The sequence below is a fragment of the Panthera pardus genome, unplaced genomic scaffold, assembly GCF_024362965.1.
Source record: "Panthera pardus isolate Hobbes unplaced genomic scaffold, ASM2436296v1 HiC_scaffold_3, whole genome shotgun sequence".
Classification (NCBI taxonomy): Eukaryota; Metazoa; Chordata; class Mammalia; order Carnivora; family Felidae; genus Panthera; species Panthera pardus.
The window spans coordinates 59984558-60000505 of record NW_026526876.1 but is presented as its reverse complement, the minus strand read 5'-3'; the positions used below and the strand labels follow the sequence as shown (position 1 = coordinate 60000505).

Here is a 15948-nt window from a genome sequence, read left to right as displayed (position 1 = left end):
GTTATGTGTTATGTGACTAAACCCATTTGGATGTTTGGTATGGAAGATGAGTGACATTACATTTGACGCTCGGTATTTGGTATATGCCGGAAATGAAATCTGTACAATAAAGAATGTTACGTGGTGGAAAATAGCCAGAACAGGGAGTCGCAACTTGGGTTTATTTTGTTTACCCATACATCTTGTCCTGAACATCCCTTTCCTGAATATCTGCCTAGCCCAGATTAAGCATTGGTACGATAAAAATAAAGAGAGGTTAGATGTGTTCCTGTGTTTCAGAAGCTGACATTCTAGTAAGAAACCTGTTAACCCATGCCTACTTTCTGGGGTGGGTGAGGATTGGTATGGAGACCAGGATAATGCGCTGAGGTATTTCTACATTGGGTTTTGTCACTTACTAGCTAGACAACTTGGGCAAACCACTTAACTTTTCTGAGTTTGTTTACTTGATTTTAAAACAGTGTTAGTGAGGAGCGTCTGGGTGATTCAGTCAGTTGGTGTCCGATTCTTGATTTCGGCTCAGGTCATGATCCCAGGGTTGTGAGATCAAGCCTGGCCTTGGGTTCCGTGCTGAGCATGCAGCCTGCTTAAGATTGCCTCTCTCTCCCTCTCCCTCTTTCTTGCGTGCATTGTGTGTATGTGTGTTCTCTCTCTCTCTAAAATTAAAAAAAAAAAAATAGTGATCCTTGTTTTTGGCAGCTCACAAAGTTGTTAACTTATAAAAAAATGTTCGTACGTTAACATTTAAAAAATACTTTTTAAGAGTTTTTGTTTTTGAAAAAGATACAAAGGGCAAACGGGGGAGGGGCAGAGAGAGGAGGAGACAATTCCAAGCAGGCTCTGCACTGTCAGCACAGAACCCGATGCGCGGGGCTCGAACTCACCAACCCTTGAGATCATGACCTGAGCCAAAATCAGGAGTCGGATGCTTAACTGACTAGGCTACCCAGGCAACCCTTAAAAAATACTTTTTAGGGGCGCCTGGGTGGCTCAGTCGGTTAAGCGGCCGACTTCGGCTCAGGTCATGATCTCGCGGTCCGTGAGTTCGAGCCCCGCGTCCAGCTCTGTGCGGACAGCTCGGAGCCTGGAGCCTGTTTCAGATTCTGTGTCTCCCTCTCTCTGACCCTCCTCCGTTCATGCTCTGTCTCTCTCTGTCTTAAAAATAAATAAATGTTTAAAAAAAAAATTTATTAAAAAAAATACTTTTTAAATGTTTATTTATTTTGAGAGAGAGTGAGAGAGAATGGGGGCAGACATGGAGGAGGGGTAGAGAGAGGGATAGAGAGAACCTCAAGCAGGTTCCACACTGTTAGCACAGAGCCTGACGGTGGGCTTGATCTCATGAATTGTGAGATCATGACCTGAGTCGAAATCAAGAGCCTGATGCTCAACCAACTGAGCCACCTAGGTGCCCCCAAAATACTTTTTATTTTTTATTTTTTATTTATTTATTTTTTAATTTACATCCAAGTTAGCATATGGTGCAATAATGATTTCAGGAGTAGAATCCAGTGATTGATTCATCCCCTATGTATGACACCCAGCGCTCATGCCAACAAGTGTCTTCCTCAGTGCCCCCTTTCCCATGTAGCCATCCTCCCACCCACAGCCCCTCCAGTAACCCTCAGTTTGTTCTTTGTATTTAAGCGTCTCTTAAGTTTTGTCCCCTTCCTGTTTTTATATTATTTTTCTTCTCTTCCCCCGTGTTCATCTGTTTTATATCTTAAATTCCACATATGGGTGAAGTCATATGATATGATATTTGTCTTTCTCTAATTTTGCTTTGCATAATACCCTCTAGTTCCATCCATGTTGTTGCAAATGGCAAGATTTCATTCTTTCTGATCACTGAGTAATACTCCATTGTGTGTGTGTGTGTGTGTGTGTGTGTGTGTGTGTGTGTGTGTCTGTGTGTATGTATATACATATATGCAAACATACATACATACATACATACATACCTATGTACACACATACATTTCTTTATTTATCTATCGGTAGACATTTGGGCTCTTTCCATACTTTGGTTATTGTCGACAGTGCTGCTATAAACATTGGGGTGCGTGTGTCCCTTCGAAACAGCACATCTGTGTCCTTTGGATAAATACCTAGTAGTGCAGTTGATGGGTCGTAGGGTAGTTCTATTTTTAATTTTTTGAAGAACCTCCTTACTGTTTTCCAGAGAGGCTGCACCAGTTTTCATTCCCACCAACAATGCAAAAGAGATCCTCTTTCTCCGCATCCTCGCCAACATCTGTTGTTGCCTAAGTTGTTAATGTGAGCCATTCTGACAGCTGTGAGGTGGTAGCTCATTATGGTTTTGATTTGTATTTTCCTGATGATGAGTAATGTTGAGCATTTTTTCGTGTGTCTTGGCCATCTGGATGTCTTTTGAAAAGTGTCTATTCATGTCTTTTGCCCATTTCTTCACTGGATTGTTTTTTGGGTGTTGAGTTTGATAAGTTCTTTATAGATTTTGGATACTGACTCTATCTGATACGTCATTTGCAAATATCTTCTCTCATTCCATTGGTTGCCTTTTAGTTTTGCTGATTGTTTCCTTCGCTGTGCAGAGAAGCTTTTTATCTTGATGAGGTCCCAGTAGTTCATTTTAGAAAATACTTTTTCTGTATAGCTAGGTAATGCATAAACTATATGCTAGCCTGCTGTGTTATACCATGAGTGAGGTACTGTTTTCCCATTATGACATCTGGGAAAAATCCCAGGCTTGGATGAGTTCAGCTGCTGCTGTTTGAGCTATTGAATGCTGGCAAGATAGTCACACCCTGTAAATTTAGAGGGGCCTTGGCAACCCTGCTCTCTTTCCATTATTGCTATCTTGTCATTCACCACTCTGGCTATTTCAGACATCCTCTCCTTCCCAGATCTCTGATGCTGCCCTTCCTGAGCTTACGACTTCATCACTCTGGTGACTTTGCCTTTAATGAGAGTTCCTCAGTACACTGCCTCTAAACTTAAAATGCTTAGCTGATTTCTGCATCCATTGTTTTCCCAGATTATTCTCTGCAAAATGATCTTCTAAAATCGATGATCAAATTATTCTGTGGCTTCCCATGGTCTTTGGATAAAGCTTGTCAGTCTCCCTAATATGGCCTTGGCCTCACCTGCCAGTTCTCCAGTATACATTCCACTCCTCCAGCCATGTTGAACTTGGATTTCCTTTTGTATCCAAGCTCTCTCTTCAGTTCAGCCTCGTGTGCATGCCAGTTGGGAGAGCCTTCTCTCACAAATCCCTCTTCTTAATCCTTAGCATAAATGGTGTTTCCTGTCTTATCGCTGCCATAGATGGGTGCTTCTGCTTTTTACTCTTACAGCATATGATTCTTTTTCTGTCATGGCAGGTATCAAACTGTGCCTGTTAGAGGCTCTGGGGGTGGTAGAGAACATACCTGATTTCCTGATAATTGAATCTAGCATATATAGTGTACAATAAAAATGCTTGCCAAATGAGCAGATTACATGCTGCCTTTTATTTGCTCTTCCACAGTTTTAAAAATTGAATTGGTTTTAAGTTTCTTCCCCCCTGTTAAAATAGTTAAAATAAGCATTTGAACACATATGATTTCCTTCTGTTTACTTGCTTGTTCAGTAATTTTTTTTTAAGTTTATTTATTTATTTTGAGAGAGACAAAGACAGCATGAGTGAGGGAGGGGCTGAGAGAGAGGGAGAGAGAATCCCAAGCAGGCTCCTCGCTGTCAGCACAGAGCCCAATGTGGGCTCGAACCCACTTAACCGCGAGATCACAACCTGAGCCGAAACAGAGTTGGACACTCACACCCCTGAGCCACCCAGGTGCCCCATATTTGTTAAAGTAACATTTCCAAGTTTAAGACAGGAGTACTTCCATGACTGTTGTTACATAGTGTCAAATATATTTCAGAAAAATTGTATTAGTTTATTGTGTGTCCAACTCCATTTGAATGAATAAGCTGAGCCACTCAGGCACCCCTCACAAATACTGGTTTTGTCTACTGATTTTTATATTCTATTTTCGTGGGTGTGGGGTTTATTATAGTGAACTATATTATTAAAAGTTTTACTTTTTTTTTAAATGTTTAAAAAAAAATTTATACATAATCTCTACACCCACTGTGGAGCTTGAACTGACAATCCCAAGACTGAGTTGTAAGCTCCACTGACTAAGCCAACCAGGTGCCCCTAAAAACTTAACTTTCAATCTAAGTTATTTAGGCCCTCTACTTTCAACATCGTCTCTGTTTTTTGGTAGCCATTAGGAATAAGAGCAGGCAATGAAAGGAATTTCAGATTGTTCACTTTATGCCCCTTTGGCAGTAATGGTAAAAGGCTTAGTGGAAATGCTGTGGAAATTATCACCTTCAGTGAGATGTAGCTTTGGGGCCCCTGGGTGGCTCAGTCGGTTATGAGCCATGATCTCATGGTTTGTGAGTTCAAACCCCAAGTTGGGCTCTGCACTTACAGCACGGAGCCTGCTTGGGATTCTCTGTCTCTCTCTCTGTCTCTCTCTCTGTCTCTCTGTCTCTCTCTCTCTGTCTCTCTCTCTCTCTCTTTCCCCTCTGCCCCTCCGTAGCTCATGCTGTATTTCTCTCTTTCTCTCAAAATAAATAAGCTTAAATTATGTTTAAAAAAAAAATGAGGGGCGCCTGGGTGGCTCAGTCGGTTAAGCATCCGACTTCGGCTCAGGTCATGATCTCGCAGTATGTGAGTTCGAGCCCTGCGTCGGGCTCTGTGCTGACAGCTCAGAGCCTGGAGCCTGTTTCAGATTCTGTGTCTCCCTCTCTCTCTGACCCTCCCCTGTTCATGCTCTGTCTCTCTCTGTCTCAAAAATAAATAAACGTTAAAAAAAAAAAAATGAGATGTAGCTTTCTGCAGTTAATTTTCCAGTAATCCTTTGTCTTCTCTAGATTGAGTTGTTGCTGCATCACAACTTCTTGAAGGAAGCTCTGGAGGTGGCAGTAGCCGGGACTGAATCGTTCAGAGACTCTGTAACGATGTGGCAGATGAAGCTGCAGGTGCTGATTGACTCCGAGAGCCCCGACGTAGCTGTGCTTTTTGAAGAAGCTTTTGCACACCTGAAAGCCCAGGTCTGTGAACTGGGTCCCTTGTACTTCCTCCTGTCTGGGAAACCTTTTGAGACTCGAGAGGCAGAGATCCTTTGCAGTGTTGCGTACCTGACGACGGCTGGCTCCAGAGTGCATTTGTGCCCGGGGGTCAGGGGTCAGGCGTGGAAGGATTTACTTTGATTTACTAGCCTATTTCTAATTCACTATTTGAAAAATGGCTAAATCATATGAACGTTTTCTGTTTTGATATCTTACAAGTGAGAAATATTAATAGAGAATTATTTTCACTTGCTTCCAAAGATGAACTTAAGCCTGATTTTTATTTTTTTATTTATTTTTAAGCCTAATTAAAAAAAAAATTTTTTTTTAATCTTTATTTTTGAGAGAGACAGAGACAGAGACAGAAACAGCGTGAGCGAGGGGAGGAACACAGAGAGAGACACAGAATCCGAAGCAGGCTCCAGTCTCCGAGCTGTCAGCACAGAGCCTGACGCGGGGCTTGAACTCATCTCAAGATCATGAGCAGAGCCAAAGTTGGATGCTTAACCACCTGAGCCATCCAGACGCCCTTAAGCCTGATCTTTAAACACACACTTTTTTTTAACGTTTATTCATTTTTGAGAAAGAATGTGCGCACGGGAGGGGCAGAGAGAAGTGGGGAGACAGTATCCGAAGCAGGCCCTGCACTGAAAGCAGAGAGCCCAATGCAGGGCTCAAACTCATGAAACCTGAGCCGAAGTTGGATGCTTAACTGACTGAGCCACCCAGGTGCCCCTAAACACACATATATTCCTAAACCTTAAAGCTTTGCAGTGAATCTTTTTTTGTTTGTTTTTAAAGATTTTATTTTTAAGTCATCTCTACACCCAACATGGGGCTCCAACTTAAAACCCTGATATCAAGAGTTGCACGCTCCACTGACTGAGCCAGCCAGGTCCTTTTATATTAACAGGCCCTTTTGCACTTGTGTGGCTTAGTTGGTTAAGCAGCCAACTTCAGCTCAGGTCATGATCTCACGGTTTGTGAGTTCGAGCCCCATGTTGGGCTCTCTGCTGACAACTCAGAGTCTGGAGACTGCTTCATATTTTGTGCCTCTGTCTCTGCCCCCTCCCTCATTTATGCTCTCTCTGTCTCAAAAATAAATAAATGTTAAAAAAATTTGAAAAACAAATATATTAGCAGGCCCTTTTATGTTAGTAGGAGAAAAGTGTTCTGGAAGTAAAAGTGGGAAAGTAAAAGTGGGAAAAATTCTTAATTATTTTACTGCTCATTGGTGTGTGTTTCTGAGACATGAATGAAGATGAGATCGTTGAGCCTGGATTGGGTAGTACTTGTGTGGTGGGTCCCCAGACAGCAGAGATGTGACCTGGGTAGCTGTGGGTCTGACCAGCTATGGACTCTTCATTGCTTAGTTCAGAGATGCCTGAGGATAGCTGTAGGCAGTGCTGTCCGACAGAAGGGAGCCAGCTCTGATAGGAGAGCGCTGCTTTGGGGGTCTTGGTCACAAGTCTGTGTGTGCTCTGGCCTGCCATTCCTACTGGGCACTGAGTATTTATTTGGTCACAGCGAGGACAGACTGGGAGTACATCCATATTTTACATATTGGTTATCTTAGCAGGACCCTGTCTCTGTAGTGACTAGTTTTCAGAGCACAATGCTAGGCCATCATTTTCTAACTTTTTGTTTTTCTTTTTGTGACCAGATTTGTCTACCATTGTGGATTTCTTGGGCAGAGTGGAGCGAAGGTGCCAAAAGCCAAGAAGACACTGAAGCCATTTTTAAGGTCTAGGCCCCATGTTGTGAGTCTTGTGGTGGGCAGAGAAAATATGCTTTGATATTTATAAATTTCCTCATGCAGTTTCTTTTTTTTTTTTTTTTTTGTAGAAAGCTCTCTCAGCTGTCAAAGGTGCTGACTCCGTCACTCTGAAGGATAAGTACCTGGACTGGGCTTACCGAAGCGGTGGCTACAAAAAGGCCAGAGCTGTGTTTAAAAGGTCCTCTTAGGGGCGCTTGGCTGGCTTAGTCAGTAGAACGTGTGACTCTTGATCTCGGGGTTGTGAGTTTGAGCCCCATGTTAAAAAAATAACACTCATATTCTTTCATTGCTGTTATTCGTCTCTCCACCCCATACTCAGCCCCTCACACCCAGATTGTGTGTGTATGGCAAATAGTATCTGAGGAAGTAATCCAAGAGACTTTCAAAAAGTCTTTCTTTTTTTTTTTTTTTTTAAATGGTTATTTAGTTTTGAGAGAGACAGGGACAGAGCATGAGCAGGGGAGAGGCAGAGAGAGAAGGAGACACAGAATCCGAAGCAGGCTCCAGGCTCTGAGGAGTCAGCACAGAGCCCGACATGGGGCTTGAACTCGCGAACCGTGAGATCATGACCTGAGCCAAAGTCAGACGCTTAACCAACTGAGCTACCCAGGTGCCCCAAGTCTTTCTTTTTTTGAACAATAAAAGCAGTTCATGCCTATTGTGGAAAATTTAAAAAAAAAGGGTGATAACTAATAACTCATTGTAATCCCATCATCAAGAGAAAAAACACATGGTTAGTATATTCTTTAAAGATTTTGTTTTCACTTATTTGAGATTATACTATAATTACATTTTGTTGGTGAACATTGCACTGGCCTTTTCAGTAACAATTCTGCATGAACATCTTTTATTGAACATAGTTATGTATATACTGCTCTGTCGATGCACCATAATTTATTTGGCTTTAGTGAACATTTCTGTACAAATATTATTTGCCCATGTTGCAAGTTATTTCCTTAGAATATATTGTTAGAAGTGGAATTATCGGTCATCTTCAGAAAAGACTTGAGATGTGGCAGAGGGAACTTTAAACTGTAAAAGTGTGGAAGGAGACAACAGGAAAAACTGGATAGGAAGGAGTTTGGTGGGGGTGAGGGGTAAGTTATTGGACACTGAAGGTGTTGTTGAGTGACTGGTGGTCAAGTCCAGGCCTTGCCCTGCGTCGTGGCCAGGTCTTTATTAAACCATGTGTTGTGGAGGCGCAGGCATATGTATTTATTAGATTCATGGGATGTAAGAGGCTTTGTGTCTTTGTGGAAGGTAACAGTTTTCTCCCTTTATTTTAGTTTGCAGGAAAGCCGTCCATTTTCAGTTGATTTTTTCAGGAAAATAATCCAGTTTGAAAAGGAGCAAGTAAGTGTGCTGTCAGTGTGTTCCTTGTCTGGGCAAATGAATTAATGGTTACCAATCTCTGGCAGCATTTCATCATTTAAAAAGCTCTTCTTATGTATATGGTGTACATTTCTGGTCTCTTCATCTAACCATTTTTTCAGAGAGATGGCTAAGGAATGGTAATCAAGCAAAGAAGACAAAGTACATGTCTGGAAAGTGGAAAGCTCAGCTGTTACCTCATACAGGAAACTCTCCCTGCCAGATTGGGAGGTGCTGCTTCCTCCCACCCGAGCATCCCGTTTGTCTCTTGTATTGGGTTATGAGGTAGAGAGTAGGCACTCAGCAACTGTTGCTGGTGGGTTTTTTTTAAGTTTTATTTATTTATTTTTTTGAGAGAGAAAGAGCATGCGCATGTGTGAGCGAGGGAGGGACAGAGAGGGAGAGAGAAAATCCTAAGTAGGTTCTATGCTGCTAGTGCGGAGCCGGATGCGGGGCTTGAACCCATGAACCATGAGATAATGACCTTAAGCCAAAACCAAGAGTCAGATGCTCAACCAACTGAGCCATGCAGGTGCCCCTGCTTCAGGTGGTTTTAACTGAACTTGTAAGTAAGGAAAATTACAAGAAAGTCTCAGTTTAAAAAATAATATAGGAAGGGGTGCCTGGGTAGCTCAGTTGGTTAAGCAGCCAACTTCAGCTCAGGTCATGATCTCGCGGTCTGTGAGTTTGAGCCCTGCATCAGGCTCTGTGCTGATAGCTCGGAGCCTGAGCCAGCTTCCGATTCTGTGTCTCCCTCTCTCTCTGCTCCTCCCCTGCTTGTGCTCTCTTTCTGTCTCTCAAAAATAAATAAATGTTAAAAAAAATTAAAATAATATAGGAAAATCCAAATGTGTCTGTAATTCTGTTACAGTAATGCAGCCGACCATATTTATTTTAATTTTGATTGTTTAATTTTTTTGTTTACACATATACACATAAGATTTTTTTTTCATACAAGAATTTCTGACATACGTGCCATGTGGAGGTTCTTTCTTCTTCTTTTTCTTTTTTTTTTTTTTAAATTTTTTTTTTTTTAACGTTTATTTATTTTTGAGACAGAGAGAGACAGAGCATGAACGGGGGAGGGTCAGAGAGAGGGAGACACAGAATCGGAAACAGGCTTCAGGCTCCGAGCTGTCAGCATAGAGCCCGACGCGGGGCTCGAACTCACGGACCGCGAGATCATGACCTCAGCCGAAGTCGGCTGCTCAATCGACTGAGCCACCCAGGCGCCCCTTCTTTTTCTTTTTTAAATATTATTTTGTAAACACGTTTCCTGTGTTTTCACATGGTTATCATTTTTAATGGTTGCAGTATTATCCTTAAACCTGTAGTTTTCTTAACCAGTCCATTACATACAGGTTGTTTCCAGATTTTTGATAATGAAAATAAGAGTGATGTAAGCATTTTGTTTATACGGCTTTTTTTCCCCTTTGTTCTTTTGAATAATAATTCAGGTTCTTGAGATAAATTTCTGGGACTGGAGATTATAGTTCTTTTATGGCTCTTTGTATATTGCAAGATGGTCCTCCCAAAGAAGTACATTTTTTTAATTTGTTTCTTTAATTTTTTTTATGTTTTTATTTTATTTTTGAGAGAGAGAGAGTGCAAGTGGGGAGGAGCAAAGAGAGCATAATAATAACCAGGCTTCAGATTAATAACATAATAGTTATGTGTCTTGGGCAATTCTAAACCTTGGCATCCTCTTCCATAAAGGAGGTCATGATACTGGTTTCAGAGACGTGCAGGTTACAAGACCAAAAGGGGGTACCACCAAGAAGGGACTTTGCATTGTCCTTTGCCCGTTACGAGCCTTTTAACAAAGAGTGATTCTGTTTTTCATGCATGTGTATGACATGAAGTTAAGTTGATTTTTTATAAACGGATACAGTCTTAGGTGAAGAGAAAGTTTTTTTTAGTTATTTTGAGCGGGGGAGGGGCAGAGAGAAAGGCAGAGGGAGAGAGAATCCCAAGAACCTGCACTGTCAGTGCAGAGCCTGATGTGGGGCTCAGACTCAAGAACTGTGAGATCATGAGCCAAAATCAAGAGATAGACACTTAACTGACTGCACCAACCAGGTGCTCCTAGTCAGCATTTTAATTTAATACTTGTAGTCGCTCTAAGAGGTATTATTGTTTTATGGGTGGGGAAACTTAAAGTCAGAGGGTTTAAAAAACTTGCTGCAGGTGATGTAATTAGTATTTATATAGGCTTTGCTTTCACATAATAAGTTTTAAGGTGGACATAGCTAATATGTGCCAGAGTCCAGATGCGCCAAAGAAAGAAATCCTTAGCTACAGGGAGTAAACCTTCCCAATTTACTTATTTAAATCCTCCTCTTCCCTCAGGTCATTCACATATATTTTCCTGTGAACCTGCCTGTGTTCCCCCAACTGAGAATTAATCAGGCTTTTTTCCATGCTATCATAGCAAAGTGCTTTTATCACTGTTTGACATTGACTTCACTCTGGTGTCTCCTGTATTTTGACTTTCCTCTGAATACGTTGAGAGCCAGGCTGTGTTCATCCTACATCATGAGCCTTCTCCCCTACAAATACCTAATAGGTGGTAGCTGTTTAACAATGTGATTGAAATGAATTTGTGACATTCTGAATTAGGCTTTTGAGGCAAGATTGTCTGATTATTTTGTTAGGAATCCTGCAAGATGGTGAACTTGAGAGAATATTATGAGAGGGCTTTGAGAGAGTTCGGATCTGTAGATTCTGGTAAGTAAACTTCAGTTATAGACATGTCTGTTTGCATGTGTGGTCTGTAACCCATCAGTGTGGTTAGAACAGTGTTTAACTCTTTGTGGGTCATGGCCCTTTTTGAGAATAAAGGTGGTATCCTGTTACTGCCCTCTCCCTCCCTTTGTGCATAAATACTTACAGACATAATTTGGCTTATAATTTCAAGTTCACAAGATTAAGTCTGTGGGTCTTCTTTTAAGAACTCTGGATTAGAGAAAGATTTGCTGGGTTTGATACTCTTAAAAAATGTGGTATTTGTAAAGGAAAGGTTAATGTAGGTTAGAATAAGAGTGGGAGTGATAGCAAAGGTGGAGCGGGATACTAATTGACATTAGTTGTCACTGGCTGTTGCCACATCGTCCTCATTGAGGACCCATAAAACGTATTTCTGGCTGTAGGTATGTCATATAAACCCGTTTACTTATGAAGTCAAAAATATTATATAGTGCTTAAATTTAGAGTAAAAAAATACGTTAGCTTTTACAAGGTTTTTAGCAGACTTTCTCCTGGTGAGGTGAATAAAAATGGCATTTTTCATAACCTAAGCAAGTTTTATTAAGCATTATAAGAAGGTTATAATGAATTCGTTGAAACTCACTTTCACCTTGAAAGAGACTCAGCAAAATCCTCCCGCTAAAATATTTAGTATTTTTGGTTTATGAAATACGTGGATTGTCTTGATTTGAAATGAAGGTTTTCACTTAAAAAAAAGTTTTGATACTTCTCAGTGTAAAGAAGCTGAGAGAGGCATTGTTTCACGTAGGGCTCTAGGGAGATAATAGCAACAAGTTCAGCTTCTTAGAAATCTTATATTGAATCAGTATTAAATAGTTTATATAATAAAGCCTTATCAATGATCTAGTTATATGTTTACAGTAATAACATACTGTTTCCCTTTAAAGATCTTTGGATGGATTACATCAAAGAAGAACTGAACCACCCCCTTGGTAGACCTGAGAACTGCGGGCAGATATATTGGCGAGCCATGAAAATGTTGCAGGGAGAGTCAGCAGAAGCATTTGTAGCTAAACACGCTATGCATCAAGCCGGCCATTTGTGACAAGAGGAAGAACGTAGCCCACTTTGGGAAATAGCATTGTAAGCCCTCTTGGCCAGATTTGTATTAGCAGTTCATCTGCAGTTTGTTGAGAGATAGCAGACAAGATGGCTGTCTGATTTTGGGACATGCTTTTTTAGTTTTGTTAGCGTGTTAATTTTTAATTCCAGAAAAGAGAATTGCTATTTAGTGGCAAGAAGCTACTTGTTAAGGTCTGACCTACTACTGTACGGTCCTAAATGTTTCTCAAAATATATGGAAATCATACAACTGAGTTTTTCTTGTTACCCTTGGTCAAGAATGAGTAGCTCTAAACTGTACCTAGGGGCCAGTATAATGGAGGAGAAAGTACAGTTCCATTTGTTTGTTCTCTCCTTATTAAAAAAGTATACATGGGGCCCCTGGGCGGCTCAGTTGGTTAAGCATCCGGCTTCGGCTCAGGTCATGGTCTCAGGGTTTGGGAGTTCGAGCCCCGCATTGGGCTCTGTGGTAACAGGGTGGAGCCTGCTTGGGATGCTCTTTCTCTCTCTCTCTGTCCCTCCCCTGAGAGCATGTGCACACCTTCCCTCTCAAAAAATAAACATTAAAAAAAATATTTTAAAGTATACATGGTGTACATTTGTTGTAGGAAATATAGAGGGAGCAGAGTAATGTGGAGAAGAAATTAAAGCATCCTATAACCTCATCATCTGGAGTTAAACTCTGATTTCCTTTATGACATTGGATTTATACTGTTAGATCACTTATTCATTCACTCATTAAGTGCCCAGTATTAGCAGAAAAGAAGGGAAGCTTTTGGGATAGAGGTAGGGTTTGGCGGGACAGCTGGACATCCTGAGAGAGCTTGTTGAAGCAGCAGAAGAGGATGCTGGGTATTGGGGGGAAAAGTCCTTTAAGAGGATAAAGACTTTACAAAAGTGGCTTCTGTCTGGGACTAATCTTCAGAGAAGTGTCTACAGTGGGGAGGTCCAGCAACAAAAGGAGGATGTGGGTAGGGTGTAGATGAGGTCAGTAGAGAAGGCCTTCAGAAGCCAGAGTGGAGGATGGCTTAGAGCAGAGAGGGCATTCTGGGAGTAGGGTAGGTAACTGTTTGAATTTTACATCCTTTAACTTAACATTGTGGTCACTGGGAGAAGCATTCAGGTCACCGGGAGAAGTGTAGTTTTCCTTAGCAGTATGTTTCACTTATGTTATTTTTCTATGTCATTAAATAGCCTTAAAAACATGTAATGAATTTATAACATTCCATTGTATGGATGAGCCATGACTTATTTTACTAATGCCTTGTGGTTGGATCTTGTATATCTGATTTTTTCCTTATAAATGCTGTTGATGATTCTTATAAATCTTTGTTCACATCCCTGGTTATTTCTTTAGGAGTGTGATATTTGCTGGTAGAATTACTGGATTAAAGGGTATAATTTAAAAAAAAAAAAAAAATTTTTTTTTTAACGTTTATTTATTTTTGAGACAGAGACAGAGCATGAACGGGGGAGGGTCAGAGAGAGAGGGAGACACAGAATCTGAAACAGGCTCCAGGCTCTGAGCTGTCAGCACAGAGCCCGACGCGGGGCTTGAACTCACAGACCGTGAGATCATGACCTGAGCCGGAGTCGGCTGCTTAACCGACTGAGCCACCCAGGCGTCCCAAAAGGGTATACCTGTTTTAAAGATACCGATATGTACTGCCAGTTTGCAATGTATGAGAATACTTGCATGCAATGTAGGAAAAGGTCAATACTTTACCTGCGGTGGGTATTAATGAAGTTTAATGTGTTTTTCCTGGTTCTCTTGTTTTTTCACGTTGACTATTTTTTGAACTTTTTTCTTACTAATTTAAAAGAATTTTTAAAATATTAAGAATATTTTTAGTTTGTGTCTCCTTTGTTGCAAATAATTTGCCCCGAGCTTTTTTTTTTTTTTTTTGTGGTGTTTTTTGATACCCAGAAGATGTGTGTGTATGATACCTATTCCTCTTGCCTTAGACAACTCCTTTTCTTCCCCCCAACCAGTTAATTAAATTTTCTACAACACCATTTGTGGCTAGCCCTTTATCTCTACTGATTGTGGTACTACTTTTATTATATGTTGAGTTCCTAATGATATGAGAGTCTATTTTAGGGCATTTTTACTTTGAGATTTTGTACTCTAAATGTTGTTTGCTTGTCATTTGTTTTAAAATAAGAACAGTTTCCTCTTTGACCTTTTCATGGAGTCCTGGGAAGTTTAACATTCCCAATCCCGACATGGCATTTTTGTTTCAGGAGGGAGATAGATACATGCTTGTAAGAGATGAGAGTGAGGAGGGTGGTGGTTGACTCCTTAACGAAAGGCGATGAAGGTGGGTCACCTGGGATCATCCCCAACACCTAGGTTTGGGGCTCGTTATGCAGGTTGCGAAGGTGCATCTGGCTAGTTCACCTAGACCTGCCATGTGTGGCAATTTACATCTAATGAAATTATTTTCTCATTTACGCTGGCCACATTTCGAGTTCTTGATAGCCACACGTTTACCATAGTGGACAGCACAGATAATAGAGCTTTTATTTCTGCCATTGAAAGTTCCATGGGAGAGTGGTGACCTGGATCCCATTAGATTTGGGGAAACTGACTCATGGATCAGAACAGCTCACACATTAGTTGGCCACATTCTTTTCCCTGCAGGAAGGTCTACATAGAGGAGAGAAAAAATACTGTGTATCAGCGGTTACCCTAATTTTTTTGTAGTAAAAACTTTTATTTAAATTTTTAAATTTGAGTGTGGTTGAGACAATGTCAACATTATTTCATGTGTACAACAAGGATTCGACAACTCCTGCTGTGTGGCTGTGCTCACCACAGCGTGGCCACCATCTGTCACCATACAGGTCCACTACAATACCATTGACTGTATTTCCTGTACTGTATCTTTTATGCCCATGACTTACTCATTCCACTACTGGAAGCCTGTATCTGCCACTTCCGTTTACCCACTTTGCCTCTCCCCCCCACCCCCATAATGCTAGTTTTGTTCAAATGTCTTTTATGGTTTATAAACACATCCTTACAGGGAGATGAAGGAATAAGCTCCCTAATGTCCCGAAAGGTTGTCATAAAGTGGCCTAGTGAGCAGGGAATCCCAGCTTCTAGCTTTTCTATTTCATTCTTAAAATGAGTATCACACCTTGAGCACCGGTATGTTATTAAGAGTTTAGGCAGCGTGGGGAAAGGCAGGGAAGGGTTCCTCCCCAGCTCAGGCCCTGCCGATCTGCTACTGCCCTCAGCTTGTAGAGGGCCAGACTTTGAGCATTAAAAAATTGGAGCCCAGCCAGACTACAGTGACAGCACCAAATGTTTAGGGTTACTGTGACCGTCATACCGTGTCTGGACATCGTTTTCATCATCTGTCCTGGTTTCTAAGAACCGTCATTAACTTAACGTGGAGAATCACTGAGCTGCTGAGCTGTCTCATCCATTTGTGGGTGGGTTATAGCCCAGTTTCAGCCTGAGTTCTACGGAAACCTGTGACAAATGTGGTTGGGTCTAAATTGCATTCAAACTTTTGAGAGCTGAGCTTTGTAGACTATCAGGTAGACTCGGGTAATTGATTAGCCTAACCAGGGATTCGAGATTTGGGGGCTGAGGCACATCATCAGCGTGGTGGGGTAGGGATAACAGCTGGCATTTCAGACCCTGCTAGTCGCCAGCCCTGGGATGTGCACCGGCAGGAGCAGGAGCACGAGGAGCGAGAAGAATCAGAACCCGGGACCCTAGGAAGGGGGCTTGGCTGTCGGGCGCGCCCCGCCCCTCCCGTGCCGCCCCGCCCCTGGCTTCCTCGTGACCCGTGTCCCGCCCCGCTCGGCCGGGAGCACCCCCGGCTGATTGGCCCCTCCGCGGCGTATCCTCCGGC

At 41.7% G+C, this 15948-nt stretch overlaps 1 protein-coding gene across 2 annotated transcripts in view; it reads left to right on the top strand.

Moving 5' to 3' along the window:
- The window catches only part of UTP6 (UTP6 small subunit processome component), a 29778-nt gene extending 16373 nt beyond the window's left edge, over nt 1-13405 (top strand). For both annotated transcript variants that reach the window (XM_019423853.2, XM_019423854.2), the window contains exons 14-19: nt 4906-5085; nt 6767-6847; nt 6949-7058; nt 8167-8233; nt 10906-10978; nt 11905-13405. In XM_019423853.2, the coding sequence (XP_019279398.2) occupies nt 4906-5085; nt 6767-6847; nt 6949-7058; nt 8167-8233; nt 10906-10978; nt 11905-12062 (669 nt within the window). In that variant the 3' untranslated portion in view covers nt 12063-13405. The remainder of the gene's footprint in view (nt 1-4905; nt 5086-6766; nt 6848-6948; nt 7059-8166; nt 8234-10905; nt 10979-11904) is intronic.
- The last annotated feature ends 2543 nt before the right edge of the window (nt 13406-15948 follow it).